The sequence below is a fragment of the Pempheris klunzingeri genome, chromosome 3 (genome assembly GCF_042242105.1).
Source record: "Pempheris klunzingeri isolate RE-2024b chromosome 3, fPemKlu1.hap1, whole genome shotgun sequence".
Taxonomy (NCBI): Eukaryota; Metazoa; Chordata; class Actinopteri; order Acropomatiformes; family Pempheridae; genus Pempheris; species Pempheris klunzingeri.
This window is the reverse complement of record NC_092014.1, coordinates 20,057,985-20,085,768: the sequence shown is the minus strand read 5'-3', so window position 1 is coordinate 20,085,768 and position 27,784 is coordinate 20,057,985. Positions and strand designations below refer to the sequence as shown.

At 42.5% G+C, this 27,784-nt stretch overlaps 1 protein-coding gene across 6 annotated transcripts in view; it reads left to right on the top strand.

Annotated features, from left to right (window-relative positions):
* The window catches only part of add3a (adducin 3 (gamma) a), a 92,867-nt gene that overhangs the window by 55,081 nt on the left and 10,002 nt on the right, over positions 1 to 27,784 (top strand). For all 6 annotated transcript variants that reach the window (XM_070856492.1, XM_070856490.1, XM_070856495.1 and 3 more), the window contains 11 exons: positions 4,522 to 4,766; positions 14,686 to 14,824; positions 15,438 to 15,589; positions 15,772 to 15,852; positions 20,388 to 20,537; positions 20,858 to 21,001; positions 21,992 to 22,090; positions 23,412 to 23,588; positions 25,438 to 25,695; positions 26,505 to 26,609; positions 26,977 to 27,063. In XM_070856492.1, coding sequence (XP_070712593.1) covers positions 4,572 to 4,766; positions 14,686 to 14,824; positions 15,438 to 15,589; positions 15,772 to 15,852; positions 20,388 to 20,537; positions 20,858 to 21,001; positions 21,992 to 22,090; positions 23,412 to 23,588; positions 25,438 to 25,695; positions 26,505 to 26,609; positions 26,977 to 27,063 — 1,587 coding nt within the window. In that variant the 5' untranslated portion in view covers positions 4,522 to 4,571. The remainder of the gene's footprint in view (positions 1 to 4,521; positions 4,767 to 14,685; positions 14,825 to 15,437; positions 15,590 to 15,771; positions 15,853 to 20,387; positions 20,538 to 20,857; positions 21,002 to 21,991; positions 22,091 to 23,411; positions 23,589 to 25,437; positions 25,696 to 26,504; positions 26,610 to 26,976; positions 27,064 to 27,784) is intronic.

Below are 27,784 nucleotides of genomic sequence, written 5' to 3'. Positions count from 1 at the left end.
TGGAGTGACAGATACATGGGCAGACGTAGGTGTCATCAGATGAAGATGGAGAGAGTTGTTTGTCGTCTGAGCCTCTGGTTGTGTTCCAGCTCCAAATGTCAGAGGACTTCTGAGGCATCATGGGAGAGCACTCTGTCTTAAAGATATACAGTAAGCTCCAATAACAGAGATGAAGGACTGAATTAATTCTGTCAAACAAAAATATGTTTTCTGGATTGGATTGGATTGGAATGCAGCCATGCATCACTATGACTTCACTGAGGTTTCACAAGACGCCAGTCAAAATGTGGCGTGTGTCCGCACTTGTTTGTAGAGGTGCCGCAATTAGTTGATTAGTCAATTTAATTCATTTCAGTCAGTTTTCAAGGAAATCGTCGCTGGATCAAGCTTCTGCAAAGTGAAGATTTTGTTTCTTTGCCATACATGATAGTAACTTAATTTATTTTGAACTGTTGATCGGGCAAAATAAGACCTTTAATGCTGTCATCTTGGCCAGTGGAATAGTATAGCAGGTATTTTCAGTTCAAATAATCAAGAAAATAATCAGCAGATTAATAGACAATAAAAAGAACTATTATATAACATATTCAGCTTAAAACAAATGTAAAACACAGTAATGCTCAGTCATGTTAGTACATAAAGGCAAGACAATTGCCAGTTGTCCATGAAGAAATATATCTGAAAATAACTTTTCTTTGTCTAATGTGTAAGTAAATTGAATATCTTTGGATTTTGGACAGTTAGTCAGACAAAAAAAATAATTTGAAGACATTACCAAGGGCTTTAGAAATAGGGATCAGCATTTTATACACCAAATGATTAATCTATTAATTGAGAAATAATTGCCAGAGTAAACAGTAATGAAATTAACTGTTTCTTGCATCCCCAGTAGATTTTAATTTAAACCCATGTAATTTATTGCATTTTCCTGTCTAGTTTAGTTTTTAACATGGAAGAAACCTGCAGAGTATTATAAATTTCCCCCTCTTGTGCAATACCAGCAAGTTGTTAAGTTAAAGGCCATTATCACACCATTCATCAAGTAACCCCTAGTAACCAAAAGCATGTTAAGTATAGTGAGGTTTATAGCAGTGATTGGTTTTATAGCTCTCTTAAAATAATTATTTATGGATGAGAACATTTTCGTGAACAACATGCCCACTGATGAAGACAGCCAATGTCTGCAGAGCCGCTGAACAAGGACAAGAGGGAGGGGGGGTCACTAAAGGTCACGGGGTGAGAGGCTGCGGTCACCTTGCCTCAGGCTGCAGTCGCAGTCTAGCACCCTTCAGTAAACACAGCCTGCCTCGTCTATCTGCTACAGATTAATGGAGTTAAAATCAATCACAATACAGCGCTGTCCTCCAATGCCATATCTGCAAAGGGCAATCGTGTTTCCAATTTCCAGTCGGTCACTGAACTCAATCTAAACTTCCAACTACCATTGTTGTGAAACTTCAGTGTGTTTAATTCAACAAGGAATTTAGCAAATCACAAGAGAGCTTCTGCCCTGAAGCATGAAATTTGAATAATAAAACATTGACGCTGTGATGCTTGGATCAGATTTCATTCTTACTCCGATTAATTGTGCATACTCTCACACGCACGCACGCACACACACACACACACACACCACCAACTCTCCCGCCTCACCCTCCCAAACCTTCTAACCGTCGATCTCTCTGGATGAGACCAGGCCGAGGGGGTTCAGGACGGGGACAATGATCTATTGACAGAGACAGAGGGAGGGAGGGAGGGTGGAAGCTCATGCTGGGGACAGCTAGGGTTGTGTGTCTTGTGATAGAGCAGGGATTGGTTGGTGCACTGGTGTGTGAGTGTGAGCAAAGGGAGGGTAGCGGCAGGGTCTAGAGCTCGGAGGGGGGTGTGTAACTTTATTTTGGTGAGGCTACAGCTGTTGCTTTCTGCCGTGCAAAATTCCACTCATTCAGCAAATTTCAGGCATGAGCCTCTGCTGTCAATCACAACTTCTCAGATGTGTCTCTGAGCATCGTTACTGATTATATACAAAAGACTGAATTTACTTTGGGATCCTGTAGCATCTTTAAATGAGTGCAACATAAGAACAAGTACATGATGTATAGAAATTCAGAGGTGAGGCAGAGTGATGGGTTGATGAGGTACAAACATTGCACAATAGCAAATAATTCGTCAGGTCTTTCTACCTTTTGATTATCCGTTATGCCTTCAGTTTAATATATAAGTACTACTCCTATCACAAACCCATCATTTTGTGGTTTTATTCTGGCCTGTCCTGTGCACAGCTACTCAGCAAGCAGAGCAGTACAGACAAGCAGGAGGATGAATTCAACATCAGGTTACATAACTCTGCTCTGCCCAGCTGACTTCAATTATAGAGGATTTTTTGGCGGCCTTTATACGTTTCCATAGTATAAATCACAGCTTTGGTAGTGGGATCAGGGAGAGAGTGAGAGGTTTCCTATGTTAATATGCAATCTCTGATGTACAGATAGCATGGATATTCTGGCATTTCCACATTTATTATGAGGCCAAAGATTGTCACAGGTTTCCTCAAACTTCCAAAAGTATGTCTGTGAATTGCCACATCTACAAAACACGGTGATCGTCTGCGTAGAGGAGTTGTGACAGAGATACCAGTTCAAAGTGTCCAATATTAGAGGAGGCAACTGTGGTCATCTGAATAATGGAAATGAATTGTGATAACACCTTATCATAAATGTTGAATAAATATTATCAGTTATACTATGTATTGCTAATATGTTGTTGCTTGCTTTATTGCATATTTAAATATGTACAGTAGCAATACTGTAAATGCCAAGTTGTAACACAGTGGATTTCTTCTATAGCAAAGATGTGTGGTCCTGAGATAAAAACCCACTGCAAAATGCCACTGTTCATGTTCACACATTTTTTTAAAGGATTTATTTTAACTCACTGTTTGTTTGGTCTGAGTGAGTACTTCTATACACTGAGCTGCGTGTCAGTCCACTAATCTCAGCCATCTTTTTAAGTGGCATTTGACCTGAGTGAGTGGCTTAGCGGCATATGTCAGACCAAATCACCTCTCCAACCCCAAGTTTCCCATCATTGAGTCAAGAGCCTAAAAGGATAAAAAGGTAGAAAGAGTCACTTCTAGCAGAGTAACTCCTAAATTTTCATCCTCCTGCCGTCAGATGACCACTCGGCTTTTGAAGACGGAACACAGTGGGATGTCTTTCTTAAGCTCTTTCTTGCTCTCTCTCTCTCATTCCTCTGCTCTTCAAGCCAAGACACCATCTGGTAGAGCTCTCATAAGCCCCGCCTCTCCCTAATACACCACTAGGTTATCCTTCGCTATCAACAACAGCAGCCGTGTTGCAAGAGATCCGGGAAAATGCAGTTTTAGATGTTTTGTCTGTGTCCTCTCTGCCTCCCCCTGTGAATTTATCTTTTGACCAAGGAGGTTATGTTTTTGATCACATCTGTTTGCTCGTCTATTAGTTTTCAAGATGTCTCAAAGAATTGGTGGAAAGTTAGGCCACTGTCAAAGGAAGTTAATTTTTGGGTCTTGGGTTTGGTGATTCAGGATTGTTTAAAGGAATTTGTGTTTGAGAGATAACATACATAACAAATATTTTCAAATATATATCCTTTTGTCTTTATTTGCTGGCACAGAGAGGGGGTTAGTCACACATGTTGATTTTACTGTCACAATTCCTGTATCCTGTAAAATGCTTGTTGTCGTGCCATCTGTCCTGAGAATGAACAGTGGGAGTGAACCACCTCACCAGTCAAGGCATGGATGTTCAAACAAAACTGCTTCTGACTTCCTCTTACACTTTGTTGGCCGGTGTGTCACCATGACCCAACTGATGCCTACGTGTAGTTGTGACACAATGTGTGTGTGGAACAAAACTTTGCTGTCAGGGCAGTGCAGGAGCTTGTTATTTGCATCACACCAAAGAGGAGCGCCTCTCTCACGTCTACAAAAAACAGGGCTGTCCTTTTCCTGCTTGACAAACACGCTGTGACCCTGCTGATGATGGACAATTCATTGTGTCGTTTGGCAGTAAATTGGATTAGCATAGGCCAGATGTTTTCTGCTAGTTTTGAAAGTAATGAAATTTTCAAAATAATGAGATCATTTAGTTCAGTCCAGTGGGAGGGGAGCAGTGGATATTAAACATCAATTGTGTTGTTGTTTGTGTGGTAGTTCTTCAGGTAGGAGTTGGACAGTAAAAACATTTAATTGATAAAATTATACACAATGACAATACACAACTATGCTACAGAATTTTTTTCTTTTGCATTTTGCCTTCAAGGAGCAAATATGGTTTGCATCCTGATGACTGCGTTATTCGCAGACCACATTGTCATACATGCTTTGAATCTCAGCACACTCTGTCCTGTCCCATTAACTCTGTACGCACGAACGTACGTATGTGCATATGGTAAATATTAAACTTTTACCACTTGCCTTTCAGATGACATGGTTTGTGTTTGTGTTCTGACGTGTCCACCTCTCTGTTCCCTTTTTCACAGGTGAGAGTCAGCGCGGCAGCCATAGAGCGAGCCAGTGAGGCGAAGCAGGCATGAGTGCGGACAGCCATCAGGGGGTGGTGACAACCCCTCCCCCAGCCAGTGGAGGAACTAAGGAGCGCTACTTCGACCGGATCAACGTCAACGATCCGGAGTACATCAGGGCCAGGAACATGTCACCTGACCTCCGGCAGGACTTCAATGTCCTGGAGCAGAAGAAACGTGTCACACAGATCTTACAGAGTCCTGTAAGTCAAGTTATTTGACAGTTGATAACCTGCTCAAATAGCCAGTGAATAAGAGAGTATTATGGTATAAGCTAAAGCCACTCTTGATGTTACACAAAGTAAACAGGGTTAAAGAGATGGGAATGTTGGAGAGCTCTCGCTAGAGCATGTTAATCACATATATAGTTTCTTCCAAGCTCCTCCAGAGCTGACAGGACTCAGAAAAGGCACGACACCCTCAAACGGAGCTGATTTTTGTGACAAGAAAAACATTAGAAAAATGTTATAGACTGTATGGTGGAGCAGTGGTTAGCAAAGTCGCCTCACAGCATGGCGGTCCAAAATTGATCGACTGGCTCAGGCCTTGGCTTATTCTGAGTACTGTAACATGACAGTAGATGTGTGTCTGTCCACATCTGTTGTTGGCCCTGTGAAAGACAGGATGTACCCCACCTGTTCTTCACTGTAGGCTGGAATGGGCTCTAGCCTGTCATGACCTAGTACAGTTTTATTCAAAGAATGGACTGGACAGAGGGTAAACTGTCTGTATGTCTGCTGTCAAAGAAAAAGGCAGCTGAGTTATCAAGATTACAGAAGACCCGATGGAGAACTTGCTGCATGCAAAGAACTTTTCACCTCACTGACTCATAGTTTGGGCAATCAGTTCCCGTTTTCTCTTTCTGGCAGTTATTATTCCCCAACCATATGATTTCTGAAGACATTACAGCAATCACATGTGCTTGTGTGTTGGTGCTGGCGTTGATGTTGTGACACTGGCCACAGAATCACAGAAGTCAGCAGCCTTCTAAAACCCTAATATAACTACCAGCTACCACACCCTCATTCTGAGAGAGAGCTCGTCCTGGAGCTCTCCAAGTGCCCTCCTAGCCAGCGGCTCTCATGCTGGGTCAGGTTTTGCTGAAGTAAACAACTCTGTGAGCACAGGGCACATTTCAGCCAACACGCATAATGTTGTGGTTTGATTTTCTTGCCTTGGAGGTCTGGATACTTGGCTGAAGTGCTGGAGGTACAGTTACTGTAAAGGTCTGAGCCCCTTTGGGATACATGCAAATTATTGAAGCACTCATGGTACCGTAAAGCATTGGGAAATCATATCTTTGCTGTAGGCTTTAAGTTGGCTGCAACCTCTGCAAAGGTCACAATGCAGAGCAGAGATTGTGAATATAAACAGGGAGCACAGACTACAGCAACACCTGAGCACAAAACTGTAATTGACAGATTTCACAGAGTAATGCACTATATTTTATGTTTTTTCTTAGATTTAGTTGCTGTATTCATGGATCAGTTTGTTTCCTGAATGCATTTGCATCCTGTTTGGGAACTCAACACTTAACTCTAATAGTAATAGTCCAACTCACACTGCTCATTTACCTATAGACAAAGTCAAGCTCATGGCCTACATAAAGACGACAGTGTATTGTCCTATCTCGCTGTTTGGACTGTGCCCTTTGAACAGTTGCCTTGTGTGGAGATTTTACAACAAGCCCCCACCGCCTTTCAGTTCAGCCTACACACTATCAGGAGTATTTACTCTCCACTATTGACTCAAGGCTGGTCTCTAACTGAGTGCTTCTCACTGTTTACAATTGGGGTCTTATATTTGGAGAGGCAAGGTGTGTGTGTGTGTGTGTGTGTGTGTGTGTGCGTGTTTGTATGCATTTGTACTTTGAATTACTTTGAAGTGACTATACCCATTGGAGGTTTTAGAGTCAGCAATTACATTAGGGAAGTTAGAGGTTAAAGTTATGTAAAGGTTAAAGTTAGACGTTGCTTAGGCAATGAATGCCATGAATTAACGTTCTTCACATTACAAGCCTGGAAGTGTGTGAGTGATATTGGGTAGTGGTTGCTGTGGTTTTCCCTGTTCTTTTCAAGTTTTAAATGCGATCCGCATTCTGCACATGCCCAATGTGGTTTCCTTGGCACGCTGCGTTTTGTGCCAGATATTTTGAAGGGATGGGGCACGTTGCTGCTGGTGCAGGTTTCCACTTGATACTGCGTGTATGACTGTAAATCTGTCTGTGTATGTGATAAAGTACCACAAGTGCAGTTATGGGTAAGCAAATTAGTGAGTACATTTAAGGACCTCACTCTAAGCAGACAGTCAACTGCAGGGCACTGTTTGGCCGTTATTGAGCGTCTGAGGCCAACCATCACTGGTATTTGTTGCGTGTGTGTGTCTGACACAGCTGGCTTTAGTCCCGCCTTATCAGCAGCGATTCAGTGTGTTTAATTAACAGCAGAGGCAGTCAGAGGGAGAGAGCTGTCTGACTGGCGTTTGAGCCTCGTGAAACTCGTGATTCCATGAGGAACGGACCACAGCCCACCGTGCAAGGCTAAGCAAACTAGCTGCCGTGTTCGATCAAACATATTTTCAATTTGTACTAAAAGCAAAAGTATTTCACGTCTCTGTGAAACCGTTTGATTTGGTGGTTGGCGAGTTTTTGTTTTGTCATTTTGTGATGTTTGAGAACACGGGCTACTGACAAGGTATTTCCTATCTCGGAGGTGCTGAAAGCACATGGATGCTTCCGACCAGCTGCCCAATGGTTCTAGTTCTTGTGGTGTATTCAAGTGCCTCTTTTAAGCCACGCTAGTTTGTTATGTCTGGTTCTTATATATATATTTATATATAGCATTTTTCATCAGAAGCCTGTATAATGTCAAGGATATTACTCTTAAACAAACATCACTGCAGTTCCCCTTGGCTCTACAAAACGTTTTGGCGTCCTTGGGCTCATCGTTAAGGTGTCAGGGCAACTTTACTGTTTTGGTTCACTGTCATCAACCTTAATAGTGACCATAACAACTTTATAAGGTGTTAATTTGTGAATACTGGATTTACAACTGATTTTGCTGCCCCCAAGTACCCAAAACCCAACTGACACTGACACACTTTATGTATATATTTAGTCTGTCTTTCTACCATTACATTTTGAATACCCTGGGTTTTTGTGACTAGTAAAGGCTATTTGTTATCCCCGCTGATAACTGTAATTTTACCAGCTGGACGTCATAGGTTACCCATTGCCATTATGTACCACTACATCACACTTTGTGTGTGTGTGTGTCCGCTTGTGTGTTGCACATGCGGTCACACTGTGTTATGTATATTATTCCCGCTTGATGTGGTTTTGAATGTGAGCCAACCAGCTCTCAGTCAGCAGTAACAGGTGGGCTCCCTGTGGGCCGTAGAGCGTTTCCAGCCCTTACACCAGGACAGTTGGCCTCGCACTCAGCGCTGGTTTACTCCCATTCAACAACAATAACAATAACAAGTGTGTGTCGCCAGCTGTACGTGCACACGTGTGCCACCACCCCCTCCTATCATCTCCATCTCTTTCTCCATTTTTCTCAGTCTGTTGCTTTATCTCATGTTCAGCTACAACAACAACAAGGGTGTCACCAGCTGGGTGTCTACACGTGCACCCCACCCCATCTCTCTCTCTCTGTCTCTCTCTTTCTCTCTCTCTTGCTCCCTCCTTCTGTCTGTGTTTGTTTTCATTCCAGTGTTATGTGACTAGTGGCGGCTCCAGATTACATGTTTCTAGCGCTCAGATGGCAGGTTGTATTTAAAGTCAGACCAATATAGACCAGGCGGGACCGAATCAACTCAGCTGACTTCATCCACTCGCCTCATTCATGCAGCAGTGTTTTCCTTTAGAGGTTAAAGCTGAACCTTGAACCCTTTTAGCCTCTTTTTCAACATCTCGTCCCACCAACCCAGTGTGGACTTAGCTTTTATTGCCCATATCCTACAACAATATGCATAGAGGCAAAGTGAGACAACATATGGGGAAAGACAAAAGGGAGGGAGGGAAGATAAAGCATGCAAGTGGAAATTAAAGTTGTCTCAGATCACATAAAATATGTAACAAATGCATGTTCGACACAGTCCCTTGATGCATTTATGGGAGAGACATGGGCATAAATATTTATCACGTTTTCAACCTGGAAGTACGAAATGTTTTCATCTCTTCTATGGAAATTAGAGCAATAAAACTTAATGACATTAAAGAAAAAAATTTCCACTTATTCAGTTTGCCTTAAAATTAACAGTAGAACATCCCTTCCTTCCCCTAATATGCGTTTCTTTATGCTTTAGTGTTATATTACCTGATTCATTTGATTATTTAAATCAGAAAGCAGAGAGGAAGAAAGAAGGGGAAGTGAAGGCTTTTGGTGGTGATGTTGGTTAACATGAAGATTGTTTTTTATGACATGCAAGGATCGGAAGTTGCCTTGAGGTGGTTTGTGAGGCACACTGAGGTGGTTTGTCGCATTTCATATGCAAAAAGGAGCTTGGATTCTGATGTTGGGTGCAAATCCAAGTCTCATGATGTCATAGTTTGTAAATCATGATAAAAATTAGTTCGAGTTGAATTCTGTGATTAACCCTCTCTTTGCGTTCCTCTGCAGCTGCTGAGAACTAGGTTGCTGTTTCTCAGTTTGCGACCCAGAAAGTCAAAAGGTCAAAAGCACTCAGAAGCTTGAAATTAAATCAGATGAAATTGAATTTGAGCCGTAATTCCACATGCTGCTTCTATTTTCTGCATCTCCACTCATCTCGCTTTTTCCCCTGCTATTCGGTTTTCCTCTCCTCTCCTCTCCTTACCCCTCCCCCCCACATCTTGTGGCACAGCTTGTGCATCATCCATAGAAATGATTTACTGATGCCAAGTGGTAAATTTGCTCAGCCTCATTTGCACTAGTCCCGTGGTTTTCAGAGGAAGTGCCCATGTTCTCCTCTTCCCCCCTCACTCGCCAGAAAACACAAGTGGGTAATTTATGGTGCTTTGGCAGGTTGTGCCGAGAACCCCCTCGTGTGAGGCAAATGTCACGGCTGCTCTCTATGATGTTTTCCCTTTTTCTTTCTAAAGTCCTGAAGGTCTCATTTGATAGAACATTAGTGGTTGAACTCACTCCCGAGACTCTTTTTAAAACCACCGCCTTTCCCCTCAGAGCCATGTCTGGACGGCTGTGTTCCAGTTTGGCATTTCACGACATCTCTTGGGTGCTGAACTTAGCAAACCTTCAGCAGTGGAGCAGTGCCCTCAGGATTACAGGGTAACATGCTGAAATGTCACTAAGTCCACTTTAGCTCATGTGCAACCTCAAAAGGACAGACCACAAAGTTAAAAGAATCCCCTCAGTACTTAGTGTGTAAGCTTTACACTGGTTTCTCCAGTTTTTAGTTTCTCCAAACAGCTGATGCCGACTTTATTAAGCAGATTTGGTATCTGCCATGACATTAAATACAATTTCCTTTTCAGTGTCTATATAAATTCAATGTCAAATTCAATCGCTTTACATTGCCTTACATTAAAATGATTTCTGTGAGTTTCATGCAGTGAAGTAGTTTTACAGAAATGTGGCAAAAATGGAGGATTGCTACTGAAAGGGTTCTCGGTATCTGCAAATGTCCTGAGTTGAGGTATTGGTCTTGGGAGAGAACCAAGCATTAAACAGACAGTATATATGAATCCACACACAAAAACAATGTCATCTTGGCACACTCCTGCACTATACTGTCACTTTTAAGAATATGATAAATTACCTCTGTGCTCAGAGTTTCCCACATTTTCTGTAGGGACAAACAAGTTCATCCCTCAAGAAAAAAGGGCAGAGAGTTTATGCAGAGTAGGGAGCTGTTGCAGCCGCAGTCGGGGACCAATTTCACTGACGCACACTCTGAGGTAAGACGGAGGGAATCAATAGCATTGGCAAGCTTAAAGGCAGGCACTCTGTACTTGGTAACAGTGTCACGTTAGCGCTTCGAATGAACAGCCTTATTGTGGCATAACTGAGGAGGCTGTGGCTGAAACTACAGGCCTCACCTGGTCTGTGTGTGTCTACAAGATTTAAGCATAGTAATGTGTGTGCGTATGTTTTATCCGCCTTTACATGCATGTTTCCGTATGTAAGAGTCTTTTCGCAACAGGTTTGTTTGAAGAGCTTTATTTAGAATCTGTTGAAGTTACTCCTTTAGTTTCATTCATTCATCCAGTTGAGATGAAGGCAATCTGATCTCGGATGCCATCTCCAGGAGACCTGAAAATGCAGGTCACTGTGTCCTTCCAGCTGAACTTTGATGCAGTTCAGTAGTAGGAAGAACGTAATCCTAACCTGCCACAGGAGATGACCCCAAAACACAGTGTTCACAGGTATAAGAAAAATAGAAGTTGACATTTGATATTCAGCTGAGTTTTGGGTCTTGTGACCGTTGTTTTCAAGCCTTAGTTATAAACAATAACCAGATTTTTTTTAAATGCACATAATCAAACCCTGCTGTAGTGAGTCAGGTCAAACCATAATAGCTCCATTTCACGTGAGTACACATGTATGTGAGGTAATGCTGAACGCTACGCATTTCTTTGATCAGCGCACAAGCACAGGCGTGCAGGATCGGCCTTGCTTCTAACAAAGTCATAAAAAGGCCCGTCTTCCTTTCCCACAGGATGACGTACGACAGTTTGAGTTTCACCTGTATCTGCAACAATGACTGAACCAGAAACGACAAAAGGAAACTTCTCCGGAAGTCGTATGACACAAGCTCTTGGAGGACTTTAAACATCCTGTTATAGTAAGAGTTCGAGGAAAGGATTCTGTTGTCCCGTGGAGAATGTGACTCAGATTATCTAAAATACGTTTGCAAAAATATATTTTTGTTCACTGTCTACCAGATAGTAAAGTCCGATAAAGTACTTTTTTCAGGAAGCATCTGCCCTGATGTAATGTCCTAAAGTAAGGCATGAGTCCTGACAGCTCATCCAGACTGCCCCATGAGACTATTTCTCAGCAAACTTTTCCATGTCAGACTCTTCAATGGCTCTGACGTTAAGTGGCCGTGTTTTACTACTTTCTCCACTCTCTCAGGCTTTAAGTCCTCCACTGAAGAGTTGGCCAAGCTCCAATCTGCATGTCAACTTTATACCGTCAAGGCTGCTGTCGTTCCATTTTGAGAGATTATCTTTTGCCATTTTTGAGCAGTCATGGAAACACTTCAGCCCTTCAGCGATTTAAATCCGTCATGGCAGAGGATGGATATTTGTGTTATTTTTCACTCCAGAGGTGAATGTGCTGTAACTGCAGTGATGTCATATTGAAGGTTCACCTGGTTTTATGTCCTTGGGTGGAAGTGGGAGTGTTTTTTTTAAGCTGTCACGCTACAGCAGCTAAAAAAAAATGCACTTGACTTGTGATGTTATTTTTATTGCTACAGATGTGGGGGGTTTGCCGAAATATTAATGATACGATCCACTTTAGACCCCAGGATTAATCTGTTTAGATGATGGGAATCAAATCCCTGCTGTCATAATCTTCTTGGGAATACATACACAGAAATTGTAGAGCAGATGCGTGTGGATGTTTGTTATTAAGTCCATGTGCTTCTGAAAAAGGTTTCATTCTTCAAGTTTTGATTTTAAAGCTGCTTAAATCAATAATTTGATATTAACAATGGATCGAATTACCAAAAACGTGACGTAAAATGAGTGCTAATAATTGTTTCGTGTCTGCTTAATGTGTAAATAGGCAACTGCCGGCTAAAAAGTTTGCAATATCAACTTCAAGTGTTATATGTCAGTCTTTACAGCTTGTACTGCTGAAGTAGCCAAAAGACCAATTAATGCAGGTTTAATAATAATTTTTTAGCGAAATGGCAACTAACGAGAACAACCAGTGTCGAGCTAATGAGCATTTTCCAGCTCAGACCCAAACAAAGACCTCTAGTCAAGTGAGAGAGGCAGAATCCGCCTGAGGGTCGGGTGTCTGTGCTCTGGCTCCAGTAAGCTGCGTCTTTGGCACTGTGGCTCCACTGTCAATGTGATGGCATGACACTCTTTGAAACAGAAATGCCCAGAACAACAAAAACAACTGAAAACAAAAAACCCTGACCCACCACTGTCAGACATCCGCAACAGGCCAGTTGCCTCAGCAACCTCGCCACTAGGGACGGAGGAATGTCTGGCTCGAGTTCAGGACCAGCGGTGCTCCGGGGACTGTATGTGTCCTGACGGGGGGTTGCTCCACTTTTAACAAAACAGCCCCAACACCACTCGCATAACACTAATGGGACGTCCCGTGGGGTGACTTTGGGGGGGTGTTGGGGGGGCAGAGAAAAGGGGAAGTTAAGTGTCAGAGATGTTTTTGTGCACAGACGCAGCTCTGTTGGGAATGTGTTGACTGTTGCGTAAAGCACTGAGATGAAATAAAGGCATGAATATTGGATGTTGACCTGCTAGAGGAGCCATTGCACGCAAACAGTGTCACGGCCTATTTTCACTCTCAGGCTTTGCAGATTTTTGCCACAGATTTCCGTCACTGGTTTTAAATTTCCACCAGGAAGTAAAAGTGTACTCCCAGTCAGCTAACACTATGATTAACAGAAGTCAATTTAGAGTCAAGCCTAGATCTGTTGACGGGGTTTACACTCAGATGCTCACAACCAATAGTGTACATGTCTTTTCATAATCATAAATCATAAATCAAATCATAAATACAACCCTTAAGGAGCGGCAGCCTGACTGTACCTGCAGGAGACACGCTACACGCTGAGATTGTAATGAATCACTTCATAGAGGTGTGAGGACTGTTGACAGTTCTCTGAAATCCTTGAAATGCAGGACATGTCAAAGGCAAACATAATTTTACAAATTCAATTGTTCAGGAAAAAATTGTCAACATCCACTAAAGACTGAGACAGAAGGATAACAAAAAACCAAAAGTGCTGCAGTCCAAAATTCCTTTATGTCGCAGTAAGATTTAAGTCAAGCCAGGCGATGTTTGAGCCTTCATTTGCATTCACGTATTTGCTTTTTCACAATATAGAGTTTTTACCAATCGTGTTCTGGTCACGGCTTTAATTAGTTTAGCCAGCAGGAAAGGGTGAGTGTGCCCCCTGGGAGGTTAACAACCTTACTAAGATTATGAGCAGCTATAGATACAATATTAGTTGGTCTGTTGTTCCTCTCTGCAGGCTGGGTTTGACTGTAGTTACACAGCCTTTCCCTGACACTCTCTGTTATTATCCTCTTACTCTCTATACTGAGAAGTCTTCTGATTCCTCCTCTGATGAGGAGCATTTGCTTTGAAGGAAAGCGCAAACATAAAATCATTAGGTACTTAATATGACGTAACACAGCCAGCAGTGTGTACATCCAGCGTTGCATAAGAGCATGTTAGTATATGCTGTATTGTGTCTATGGACTCAACAGATGACTGTAGTTTTGACATGAGGATTAGCCACGCTCACACACATACACTCCCTCTCTTGCCCCCCAGTCACAACAAGCAGCCAATAGGCTAGCAGGCTGCAAGTGAGTCAGACAGCCAATCCTGAGTCAGCTTGTTGGGTAGCCAGCCTATCCTGATCCGGCTTCATGTAGCTCTGTGAGGCCGATTCAGATTGACACCGGAGGAGCATGTCTAATCTGTGATTAACACGTCTCTCTGGTTCTTCCTCTCTTTATTCCCACTCTTCCTGTCTCTCTTAATGTTCCCACATCTTTTTACTCTTTCATCCCTCTGTCACCACTAATCCCCTCCTCTCTCTCCTCCCCCCTTTTTTTAATCTGTCTCGTCTTTCCTTGTCTTTTCATTTTCAAAAATGTCATTACAATTAAAGTTGATGTGGCTGAAGCTCCATTTCCAAAGTGAAATAAATAATTTTTTCCGTGCTGTTTAAGATGCATAACACCTCCAGTCTTTTCAAAGTAAAGTTCCTGAAGGCTTGATTTTCATGTGTAGCATACAGACATTGGACATTTTTCACTTGCATACCTTGAAAATTAAAGAATCAATATAAATTCAAATAGAGTTTTTAGTGAGAAAAATAGTCTTGTCTGTATTTGAGAGTTGAGTTTGAAGTTTTTGACACATTGTCTCAGTGTCTCACAGTCTCTCTCCTCCTCTCTTCCAGGCCTTCAAAGAGGAGCTGGAGAGTCTGATCCAGGAGCAGCAGCGGAAGGGGAACAACCCCACCGGCCTGCTGGCCCTCAGACAGATTGCTGACTTCTTCATGGCCAGCTCAGTGGCCGGCTTCAACACCTCCCCCCTCAGTGAGTACTCACAGTGCTGTGGCCCGTTACCCCGGGCAACCAGACACTAACATTTAGCAGAGCATGCCACCCTTGCCCAGGGTGCAACCACTTTGGACCGCACCGAAAAACAAAACACAGCACCGGTATTTGAAGAGAGGCGATTCTTACCTAAACATGAGCTCTGTGCGCTTAAGGGCATAAATACCCTGAGACGACCCAACCCCAGACTCCGGAAGAGCCGTGCATATTTCTCTGGGTTTTGATCCTTCGTGAATTCTTACCAGGAGTCCATATGTGAAGTCTGCTTCCAATCACAGCGTTGGAATGCACAACTAATGCTGGCAATGTAGCAGTTCAGTTCAGCTCTTCCTCAAGATATTACCATAATGAGTCACCTGAGTTTGGAAATTAGGACTCTGTGTCATGTGGAGCCAGATGTGTGAAGTACATCATTAGATAAAAAGACAGATGTCGAATAGTGGTCCTGTGTGGCTGTCGATGAAGTTGTTTGGAAGAGAGGACTTACACTTAAAGCAAAGCAGAGAATATCATCTTACTTGATCATTAAATAGCATTTTTCTTTACTTGTGTTTTTCCCCCTTGATTTAACCCTGATTGTTCCATTGTTTAGGTCTGGGGATGGTCACTCCCATCAACGACATGTACGGAGTGGACGCCACCACGATGGTGAAAGGCGAGAAGCTGACTCGCTGTAAGCTGGCCAGCCTCTACAGACTGGTGGACCTGTTCAGCTGGGCCCACTTCGCCAACTCCTACATCACAGTAAGATGCTGCAGCAGCAGCACGACTATTTACGATGATTAGGATTTAAAACCTGTTCTGTTGTCACTGTTCAACATTCAGATCAGAAAGAAGAGAAGTCTATTCTTACCAAGGCCTCATTTTCCATCAGATTACGATCAGTTTGTCGCCTCGACAGTGATTTGATCTCTTTTATGTCTCAGGGTCGAGTTAGTAAAGAGCAAGACCACATCCTTATCATCCCCAGAGGACTGTCATTCGCTGAGGCGTCGGCATCAAATCTGGTAAGAAACGGGAGAAGCTGTGAGCTGCTCTCAGCATAGTTGTATGTAGAAACATGTGCTTAAGCAATGAAATAGAAAAAATATATAATTTCACTTTGCAAGATAAGTGGATTTTCTGCCATTTATAATAATTGAAACATTCTGAGTTGGGAGATTGATTTCTTTCTTTTTTTATGAAAAATAAAACTTGGTATTTTTATGTTAGGATAAGAGGTTTAGACAATGGATGGGTGGATGGATTTTTTTGTTATTGAAGATTTTGTGTAGCTGCAGAATTGAAATACAAAGAGGCAACACAGCCAGAGAAAAAGACTATTTAGAAATTTATTTTAAAGCTCAACTTGGACTTTAGCAAAGCCTTGGTCAGATTGAAACAAACAAAATTGGTAGTAAATGTCTATCTGTGTCCTTGTAAGTGGATGTTTGCCAACTGTGCTCTGAGTATTAGGGTTTCAGCCTTCACTGGACAGCGCTAATGCTTTTTCATTTTGCTTAATCAGCCATTTACTTCCTTGAATTGTGTGAAGTAGATTAACTAAATCTCAGTGGCTTTGTGTTGCCTCCCTCCCTATCTGTACATTTTTTTTGTCATGTTCTGTGTCCCTTCTCTCAGTCTGCTGATTTCCTGAAACGAGTCGGCAAATATTGTGGTTCGAGTTTGTTTGTCCGTCTAGTTTCGGTTCAAAGTGTGCACATGTCGTCACAGCGCTGGGCGTGTTGTGTCAGTGGATGTTCAACAATGTGTGCAATACTCTGCTAGAAGCCCCGTTTCCTCCTGCCTTACATTTCAACTCCCTCTAATTCAGTTTCTATTTCCATCTGTGTTTGTCCGTGTCTCTGTTTTCCTCCTTCTCTCACTCTCGCTCTACTCTCTCCCTCTGGTCCCCATCCAAGGGTTTATTTCTGCTAATTCAAATCAAGTTGTAAAAGCTAGAAAGACAAACGTTTATTAGGTTTTCTCGGTGTTGAAAACAAGATATAATACCCTTATTTGTGGTTTTAATAAAAGGAGTTATGTCATAAATCCTTGTGGAGACGCACTGAATAACCTGAATAAAGTAATTACATTCCCTGAAAAATACTGTTTCTTAACCACAGCTGATTAGATTCATAAAATGTTTATGAAACACCATTCGTTTCTTTGTGGGCATTTGTGCTTTAGAGTATTGCCATGTAAATATTTTGCCTTTTGATGTAAACCATAGAATATGAACTATGGAAAATATCAACTGACACTGGAGAACAAAAATATCCCCTAATAATCAACTTCCCAGTAGTACTTAATTCTTTGCTTTGCACGTTTCTGGTCGATGTGGTTTATTTGATTTTCACAAAACACATTTATGTGCGTCCAGCAAACTGAACCATAACTCCTCCATAATTCGCTTTCTATGTTTTGTTTAACACTTGAATCATATCATCTTGTCTTTTTCTCTCCGCTATTCTGTCTTCTTACATCGCTCCTACTTTATCTTAAACACCTGTGCAAACACACACACACACACACACACACCTTCATGATGTGTGTGCAGGTGTGGGTTGGCAGCTGGATGTAGTAGCCACTCTGCTGACAGACACATTTCACTGTTTACAGGCAGGGATATGCAGTGAAACTCAGCTGACGCTTAGTTCCAGCTGGTAACCTGCTCCCTGCCACTGCCCGATAGCAAAGAGAGTGAGGAATGAATTTACCAGCATTTATTAAGGTTGTTGAGACAAATTAATACCATAAGTGAAAATGACTACTAAAAACACCCTCCAAATGCATGAGTTGAAGCTTACATAGGATCGTGAATATGTTTAACAGCTCACAATGAAACGTTTCGCTAATTGCTACTTTTATTACAAATCCTAGAAGACAGCAGGACTTGTAATGTAAGGCACAGTCTGAGTATTTTTAGTTTGCGCATCTGGAACACATCCATCTTTGCTGCGGTTGTCTATGCGACAGCGATGACCACAACACTGCAGCTGTCGGGAGACACAACAAAATTATGTTGTCTGGCACTCTCAGGTTTCCCCGACTGTGTTTTAGCCCGTTTGTGTTTTGATTCCAGTCTGTCGCTGCTCTCTCTAATCTCCTCCCCTTCCTCTTCTTCTTCTTCTCCTCTCAGCCTGTTTTGATCCAGGGATCTCTGTAGTTACGCGGCTCAGTTCAAGTGTTTAGAGAAGCAAACAGAGCAATTAGGAAGAAGTCGTGCAGAATAAAGAGCGTGAGAGGTCGTGTCGGGGTCAGCTGGGTGGAGCAGGCTGTAGAGTCAGAGTTTAGTTGGCTTTGGTCAGTTTCCATCTGTCTCGCCCTCTCACCTCCCACCGCTCTGAGGTGAGGCCCAGGACATTTGAGTTCATAGACACATTTTGTTTTTTGGTTTGTAGGTAACATTCATCTTTTCGTTCAGTCTGATGTCAGTGAGATTCACTTTACATTAGAGGGTTAAAGTCAAGCTGCTAACTTGAATTATCCTTTAGGAAACTCAGGGATTTCATGTTCAGGTTTCAGCTGCTCATAGATCTTCCTCAGGCTCCACTCTCCTCCACTTCTTATCATCTGCTTTCCGTCCAGCCGAGTCACATTTCAGATTCTTTCTGACACGTCCTTTGGCATCTTTTTATAATTGGAAGTGCCATGTTTGTCAGAAGGGCCTCTCAGCAGCAGGCCGGTTTGACAGATCGGCTGCTGCAGAGTGAGAGAGGTGCTTTATGAAGGACGTGACAGGGTGAACTGATATGGTGCTGGACATGTGATGTGTAAACCAATCGATGTTTGATCGCCTGACAGCTGGCTGTGGCTGCGGGTGTGCAAAGATGGCAGTAGTTAGTTACGCTCCGCCGATGCCATTCACTTTCCTCTGCTGGGTGGAAGATCAATAGACAGTCATCCATTCAAACATCCATATGGCTGTTAAAAGGCAGAGCAGCACTCGGGACGTGTCTCAGCCTGATTTACATCCTGAGTTCACCAGCAAGCTGTGGACTGGTGTTTTGATTAATCCATATTTTTCTGCATCAGTGCCAATACAAATGAGGTTCTGTTGTAATACCAGAAACATATGATACTTTGATGCCAAACTCCGTAATGCTCTAGTTTAGATGTTGTTGATATAAATATGCAAAAAATACAAAAGAAATCCAATAAATGTCATGTTTTCAAGCATTTTTTTATTAACCTTTTATGTGGACAGTTTTTCAGCGGTGCTGCGTACTAAAACTGGTCTCATATTTAGCGCTTATTTTTGCTGTTGAAGGTAGCTACACAAAATTCTCTGCACATATTGTATCACCACTGCCGCTCAGGTCACATTTAGGCTTTGAGTGTGAATTGAAATGTTAAAAATATGACAGAAAATAATCGCAAAAGCTGCTGATGGTAAATTAAGTAACCATATGATTTTAGTTTTGTTTTTTGATGAAGGTGATGATGTTGAAAGGAGCCTGCATGTCTTTTCAGAAATGCCTTTTGTCTATATTTTACCAGAGATGTTGTTTGATATTGTTTGGATGTTCCGATTATTTCAGGTTTCAGGTTTTCTGTTTTTTCTGCTGGGCGCACACTGTCCTAAATTTCATTGCAGCATCCCTTCCCTGGTGCAGCACAAGTGAAGCACATGCGTAAAAAATATTCAGCAGGCTCCAGTTGGACTGAGTGTATTTTATTAGCCTCAGACTGGATGACGGATGCCTTTTCCTGTTGTGATAACGCACACTTTGTATTGTGAAGGAGAAATGTGAGCTTGTAGGTTCTGGTTTGTATCACAGATCGACATGTGGTTGCATTGATGGCAATTACAAACAAGGTCTGCAGGCAAAGCTGTGACTTCTGTTTGTTATTAGGTTTTACAGCGAGGATTGACATCTGCAGTCGGTTTTGACGCTGCCCTTCCACCAGGTTTTAGACCTCAGTCTCTTCTTGTCCAGTTATCTGTCTTCATTCTCTCTTTTGCTCCGGTTATCCAGCTCTGCTCCCTCCAGGTCTCTACCTCTATCCTACCCTCCATCGCTCTTCTCTCCCGTCCTGTAATCTAATAACTGGCTGCTAATGAAGTTGTCATAGAAAGGACGTCATGTCCACTCCCTGGCTATCTTATGTTTTCCTAGTAACGCTCCAATTCATTTCCTGGAGAGGAGCAGACAAAGAGGAGCAATCGTTGATAATGTGATTTCTGTCTTCATGCTCATTGATTTTGACTTGTGTTTATGTCTTCTCAGTTAATGCTGGAAGATTATGAGCTCTGTGTTTGAGTGTGAGGGGACAGATCTGGTCATGTGTCAGTCTCTGGGCACATTTGATCACACTGATCTGGGCGTGGTTAGTTTTACAGTATGTCTCCCTCTGTTCATCGTATTCTCCTTCCTCTCTTCTGAGGAGAGCCCTCTACATGTCAAGTTTTCAGAATGCTTGTTTAGCTTGTGTTTGAGTGCCTGTTCAGAAAAAGAGTTTTTGGGGATAAAGAGAGTTTTACATCCATCAGCTCCAGTTCCAGAGCAGAAATCCATGAAGCATCCATTCACGTTGTCTCCTCTCCTTGTTCCCCCAGGTGAAGGTCAACATCATCGGGGATGTGATCGAGCAGGGCTCCACCAACCTGAGGATCGACCCTGCGGGCTTCAGCCCCCACGCCGCCATCTACTCAATGCGTCCAGACATCCGCTGCATCATACATGTGCACACCCCTGCCACGGCTGCTGTAAGTTCATGTTACACCCGAAAGTTTTCAGACCTGCCCTGCAAGCACTTAGACCCTCCTGTGAAACCTGCAGAACACCTGAAGCTCTTTTTGACAGGGAATGTGATAAGCAGATATTGGATTTTGAGTTTAGTTGTTTCAGGGAGATTTAGAAATGTTTAAAAGTGTAATTATAACACATCTTAACTGAAAAAAGGAATAATTATCTGTAAATAGACATTGTAATGGGAAGCATTTGTCATGTCAGCTGCAGACTCAGATGAATAAAACAGCTGTAACATCTGTTAAATGTTCTTATCTCTCGTGTGTCCCCGCTTTAGGTGTCATCTATGAAGTGTGGCATCCTGCCCATTTCCCAGGAGGCATTGATCCTGGGTGATATCGCCTACTACAACTACCAGGGCAGTCTGGACGATCAGGAGGAGCGCAGAGAGCTTCAGAAGGCCTTGGGGCCTACGGCGAAGGTAGGAAGACAGACAAAAATAAACACTGAGTGAGGTGTTGCTGCTGGGTAGTCCTCATCGTTTTTAAAGGAATAGTTTGGTAATTAGAAATGCGTATGCTTAGCTTTCTTGCCAACAACTAGATGAGAAGATCAATGCCACTCTCAGGTGTGCACAGTAAGATGCAAGATGAGTCAAGCACACTGGAATCAGGATGAAAAAATAACTCCATACAGAAGTTTCAAAACAGCACGTTGTGGTGGAGATATTTCTCTACCAGATGCAGCAACCTCCTGGAATCTTACAGTCACCTTGGTAACTGTAGCAGACAGAGAGTGTTACTGATCTACTCATCCAAGGCTTCATCAAAAGTATTTCCCAGAATGTCAAACTATTCCTTTAATTACTCTACCCTTTTTGATCCAAACACTCTACACTCACACTGACAGCAGGCAAAGCTATGAAAAGATGTCAGAATAACTGGTACTGATGTGTAGACATTATATCTTGAAAGGTATTTTTAAAAATGCTCAAGGAAGGGGTGTTTTTATTCTTTGTCCTTGCAGTCAAGAAAGAGAAATGAGCTAATTATCAGGGTGTGGTGTATTTCAAATAGGAAACAGTAGCAGACAGTCAGACCAGCACATCCTGTTGAAATGTCAGTAGTGTTTGCGTTACCTTTTGCACCGCCTTCTGTCTGTCCCTGCATGTGCCTCCCCATGAGGGGATCTTGAACTTTTAAAATGATCAGAGATCACCAGATTTTAAATTGGCAAAAATTCAGGGACCTTAAGGGAATTTCCACCGCTGCTGTGTTTCCACGTCCTGCCTTCATCATCCAGTGGCTCAACCCTTGTTGATTCATGGAGTCAGAACTGTTACTTATTATTTATTAATTAAGGTGCCCGTCACTTAATTGTACAGTCACAACTAAAGCATGTTGGACAAATGGACGTCTAAACACTGTTGTGCCGTTTCTAATCAATGTTTGGGTTTGTGTGTGTGTTGCAGGTTTTGGTGCTAAGGAATCACGGTGTGGTTGCTCTCGGGGAGTCCGTCGAAGAGGCCTTTCACTATATCTACAATGCCCAGTATGCCTGCGAAATCCAGGTACACACACGCTGCTGTTCTGGGTACCCAGCACATTCCAGCACCACTACGCTTCCCCTGCACATGTATTAGACCAGCAGGGCGACAGCTTTCCCGCTAAATCTAATCTGTCCGCAGCAGTTTTCACATTTCCCCACTCCCACTATTTTAACACGCCATAAGTCCTAATCTCTTGCTTTGTGGAAGAGGTTGGTTGAACAGCCTCAGAGCCAGGCTGTTAGGAGTTCGGCGAAGCTGACGTGTTGTTGTTGATGTCGGTCCAAAGCAGCATTTAGAGAGGGGTGGGGTTCTTCCTTTTACTTAGTGAGGCAGTAATAAAGCTGAAAGAGATGGAGGAGGGGATTTCAGAAGGATCAGGCAGGAGAAATGTTTCATGTAATTGTATTGTAAAAATCTCAGTCAAGAAGACAGTGATGAATTCTGTCATCTTCTGCAGTGCAGGGGGCATGTGGTCAGATAGTTGAGTATCTGAACTAATTTGAAGAAACAGTTTGATTAAAACAATATATCCATATACTGAGTCAGCCAAACACATGAACGCCACACGATGCATTTAAGATAAATGGTTGAAATATTTGCTAAAATTAACAGATAAACAGTTGAAACAGATTAATTGATAAATGTCCGTTGTGCCATCCAAATGCTGCAGTACAAATCCAAGCTCAACCAAACTGACCTTCATTCGTTAATGTTGAAATAATGTCCAGTTTAAAATCTGTTCAAAGGAACATTTGGAACCTACCAGGTAATGTCGATGACCGGACAGTGTTTGTGTCAGCAGATGTATAGTCATCGGATATTTAAATGATATGTGGCAGAGCGCTTGTAGTTGGTGTCATGTGGGATTTTGTCTGATGTTTTGCTCTGGGATCTCTGTGTGGCTTTGTGTTCACTTGAGTGTTCAATTCAGAGATGTTGTTGTGTCCCTCGTTGTAACGGGCATACCAAATCTCCTGATTGACTCTCCCCAGTCAAGCAAAAGAAAACATTAATCCATCCTGCAAAGCCCAGCTTAATTTCTATAAATAAATCCCCCAACCATGTTTGCTGTATGCCATGTACTGTACTATACTGTACATCCCCTGGTGGTGTGGTGGCTTTAGACTGAGGGGTGTCTCATTTGGTTTTGGTGAATTGTGTCTTTCTACTGTGAGGAAGGTGGCCCTGGCTGGACATCTGTTCCTGCATATTCTCATTTTAGATGGATGATCTAATGCCACAGATGTGCGGTGATAAAAAGGCCTTTCTGTCTATTTTGTGTTGCATAAGCCGTCACATGCTCACATGCTTCTCCCTCCGTCCTTACTTTGTGCTTTTATAGGTGAACGCCATCTCGTGTGCTGGTGGCGTGGACAACCTAATAGTACTGGACCAGGAGAAGTACAAATCACGAGTGTATGCTGTGGCCTCGACGGCTTCTGTAAACATGTCTGGCCAGTACAAGTGGAAGGTTGGCGAGCTGGAGTTTGAGTCTCTGATGAGGATGCTGGATAATCTGGTGAGTCCACACACACCAACGTGAGAAGATTTGTAGATTTGAAACAAACAAGCCGATAGTGTTTATCATAATGCCGTAGGCTCATTAAATCACTAGACTATAATATGAGCGCTTAGCCTAACCTCCACTTTTCACTTCACTTCTCTGTGTCATCTTTGTACAAATAAGCTTAGAGGCAAATATTAGAATTACATGGGGATGGAGGAATTTCCAGTCTAGAATCCTCTTGCCATGTGAGGAGTTGTTTTTCTACAAAATCAGTCCTTTAAATTGAAAACACATGCTATTTTGGCTTTTATTTGTCATTGATTAATAAAACACTATAGTGACACAACACAAAGCGTTTCATAATAGCCTCACAAGCTGCAGTGATATGTTCTCCCTGGGAAAAATCCTCTTTTTCTGTTTTCTGTTTTGTGATGATCTGGAGGGGGAGTGGGTAGCTAATAACCATGTGCAGTGGTGGCCACTGTGGGTGAACAGTTAGAAAATGGCGCCCCCTACAGAACCTTAAACTGGGAGCAAAACAGCAGACCTGGGTGCTTTTAAAGTGGCAAATGCCATTCGAAAGCACTATTCAGAAACAGTTTGAGGAGAGAGAGGCTTATTTTAAAAGATAATTAGTGATTTGGGGGAAGAAGCAAGGAATGATGATGAAATAATAAGAATTTGCTTCACCACAAAGAGCTGCTGTGTCTCCTTGTAGGCTGCTGTTCATGGCCATTAATTGTGGTGAATGTCTTTGCTCTCTTTCTGTCTGAGCTTCCCTCATCGTCTGTCCGCCTTGCGTCACAATTCTTGTCTCCCTCTCTCAGCCATCATCTCTTTTCTCCACTTTTCCCTCTTTTTCTTCTTCTGCTCTCTTTTCTCTCAAATCTTTTCCACTCAGCCTGTCAGGACTCCGTACAACTCATCTCTGTGTCTCCCCTGCAGTGTCTCTCTTCTATCACACCTCCTAAACTCGTAGCATTTGTATCAGATAAACTCTTGGTTTATCTTGGTTTAAAGCCCAAACACAGGGATGAGAATGAGAAGGAAGAAATAAACTAGTTCCTCTCTCCGTGAGAGTGTAAATAAAGGGTCTGAATTTTGAAGTAGAATGTTGCAGGAAAAGAACAAGCGAGCTGAGCTGAATGTTTCTGGGTAAAAAAGGGGGATCAAGTCAAGTTGATAGGCCAACTTTGACCATGGAGCAGAAATGAATAGAGAAGAACAAAATGGAAAAGAACGGAACTCCACTGTCAAGCCAAGTGTGGAAAAATGTCAGCAACACATTAGGATCAAGTGAGAGTTCAGGGACAGAGCGGGGGGGCAGGGGTAAATGACTGTGAGAGAAAACGAAGGATGAGGATAAAGAGGAGAGGGAAGAGGGAGAGGGGGAAGAGAGAAAGGGTCAGACAGGAAATGTCTCTGTGTCCTCTGTGCTGCCAGAAACCCTGCGGTCACAACACTGTTTCTCTTTCTTTTTCTTTTGACTAACTGTGAAACTGGCAGCTGAACCAGCATTACAGGAAGGAAAAGTCACAGAATAAATGCTAATTACTGTCATACATTTGGTTCTGTTCAGTCTCTCCTGGTGTAAAACTGACAAGCTGAATGAAAAACGTTCTCTTTATTGTATGTATAATGATGTGAGCTTTGATTTAAGAGCCTTTAATGGTCCTCATGGGGTGAACAGGATGCCACAGCAGTAGAAGGAGTGGATGGAGAAACAGAAGTGAAATGAGGACTACATAAACATGAATTAGCATCCTGTGAGGCCATGAGGTTTCTGTTTTTACCTCCACAAACCAAATCACCTCAGATCAAAGAGAACCAACTTCATGTGTGATCTCGTCCCCCGCTGCAGGGCTACAGGACGGGTTACGCCTACAGGCACCCAATCGTGCGAGAGAAGCCGAGGCACAAGAGCGACGTGGAGATCCCCGCCACGGTCACGGCATTTATGTTCGAGGAGGAGTGCGACGGCGGTGCCACGCGGCTGCCCTTCAAGTTCCTGCAGCAGCGGCAGCAGAGGGAGAAGACACGCTGGCTCAACTCCCCCAACAGCTACACCAAGGTCAATGTGGATGGAGGAGAGGAGCGCTACAACAGCCGGACAACCACGGTGAGCTGTGTGTGTGTGTGTCCGTGTCTCTGTGTGTGTGTGTCTGTCTCTGTGTGTGTCTGTGTGTGTCTGTGTGTGTCTGTGTGTGTCTGTGTGTGTCTGTGTGTGTCTGTGTGTCTGTGTGTGTGTGTGTGTGTGTGTGTGTGTGTGTGTGTGTAATGATAAATATTCCAGTTTTTATATTGATTTCTCTATCCATGATGCTGAACTTTATATCTTCTTGTTTGTAGAATATAATATCATATAGAATACACATAACTCTGGTATGTTTACATGTGTATTTATGTGTTTACATGTGAAAATGGATTCATATAATAAACTTTAACAGGAAGTAACAAAACGTACATCATAGCCTGACCCTGACTGCCACCTACAGGCTGAACAGAGAACTGTTTCAGCTGCACTGGTTGATGTCACTTTCTTTAAGGCATTTAACTTTAAAGCAGTATTCCAGTGTTTTAATGTTGCACTTCCACATAGAAGACACAGTTAGTAAGAATGATCAAAAGAAAACAAGAGATACTCAGACTCCCCCAGTCTGTAACCAGCACCTCTTGATAAAAACATTGTACAAATACAGCTGATTGCTGACTAGGTTGGTTACTGTAACTTATAGCAGTAAATAGAGAGTGAAACTACCTGCTTTTTATAATAACTGATTAATTATTACATATGATTCCATATCGTTGTTTGATTGTATCTGATTGTAATAATGCTGTTTTGGGTTGTGCTGTGCATATAAAAAAGGTTAGATACATTCGTTTTTTTTTTAATGTTTTAAGCAGACATTTTTTTTATCCCTTCTGCAGTGGATGAAGGCTGAGGAGACGGGAACCCCGATCCGGATCGAGGACCCCAATCAGTTTGTCCCTCTCAACACAGACCCCAGCGAGGTGTTGCTGAAGAGGAACAAAGTGAGTCGAACTCCTTCTTCTCTGTCAGCCTGAATGATTACATGTAAAGTTGTGGCATCATCTTACGCTGATGTTGACCGACATTCACAGCAGAAGCCTAAAGTTACAATAACATCAAGTTGATGAGAATCTGAAGGTGTGTTCTGTGTGTTTTGTGATATTTTGTTCTGGCTTCTGTTTGAAAAAAGAATTTAAGTTTGCTCTGAAAACAGAAGTATTCTATCTGAGGAGAAGGCTGGATTTAACATCTCAGTCATTTACATTTGAGCTTTGAATAGTTTTGTTCATAGTTTTAAATCACCACGTCAGTCGCTCCAAATGCTTCCTGCTTCCTGATGGCATTGTTGTGTATTTTATCCTGTTACAGATCAGAGAGCAGAACCGCTTCGATGTGATGACGTCGGGGCCGCGCTCTCAGCACCTCGCAGGCATCCCTGATGATGTACCGCGACGGGTGAGATTTTCCTCTCTCCGATGAAAACATCTAAACTCTCTGGGTTTTCTGGCCTCACAGACTGTTCAGCCAGCTTGTTCACAAAGAAGCAAGTGCCTTATATACTTGTTTGTTTGAGACTGGCTTTAAACTTCCCCAATTACATGGAATAAGTTATTCAGTAATTAAGTAGTAAGAATAAGATTAAGGCACAGGGTTGTCTGATGTTGACGGCAGCAACAAATATTCTCCTGTGTCATTTGAAGAAAGCACATAATCAGATTTTTATGTGTCTTCATCAATGTCTACCAGTTTTTAAAATGCTATAATAAACAGCAGCAGCAACAAGATAAACAGCAGCTGCTTTTCAGTGGTGTTTTTTCTTTGTGTTCACAGTCAGAGACATTTACGTTTCATGTTTTCGCCGAAAGCTCCAAAAGCAGGTCAAGTTTGTGTCTGTACATGGCAGAAGTTTTGCTGCAGGATCCAGAGTCTGTTAAACCTCTCGACATCCCTGCTGCACTGAGAAAATACCAGCAATAGAGATTTACCTAATTGCTTATTTATAGAGCAATAACTTATAAAGGTGTTTCCAGTTATAGTGGCTGATTAGACGTCTGCTCTGGCTGTAATTTGGTAGAGTTGTGCTGGAAATTACCCGAAGTCGTTAAACTTCATGAACTTAGAAGAGTGGTGAAGGTGTAAGCAGTCCCAGGTGCAACAAAACAAGAAGAAGATGTCA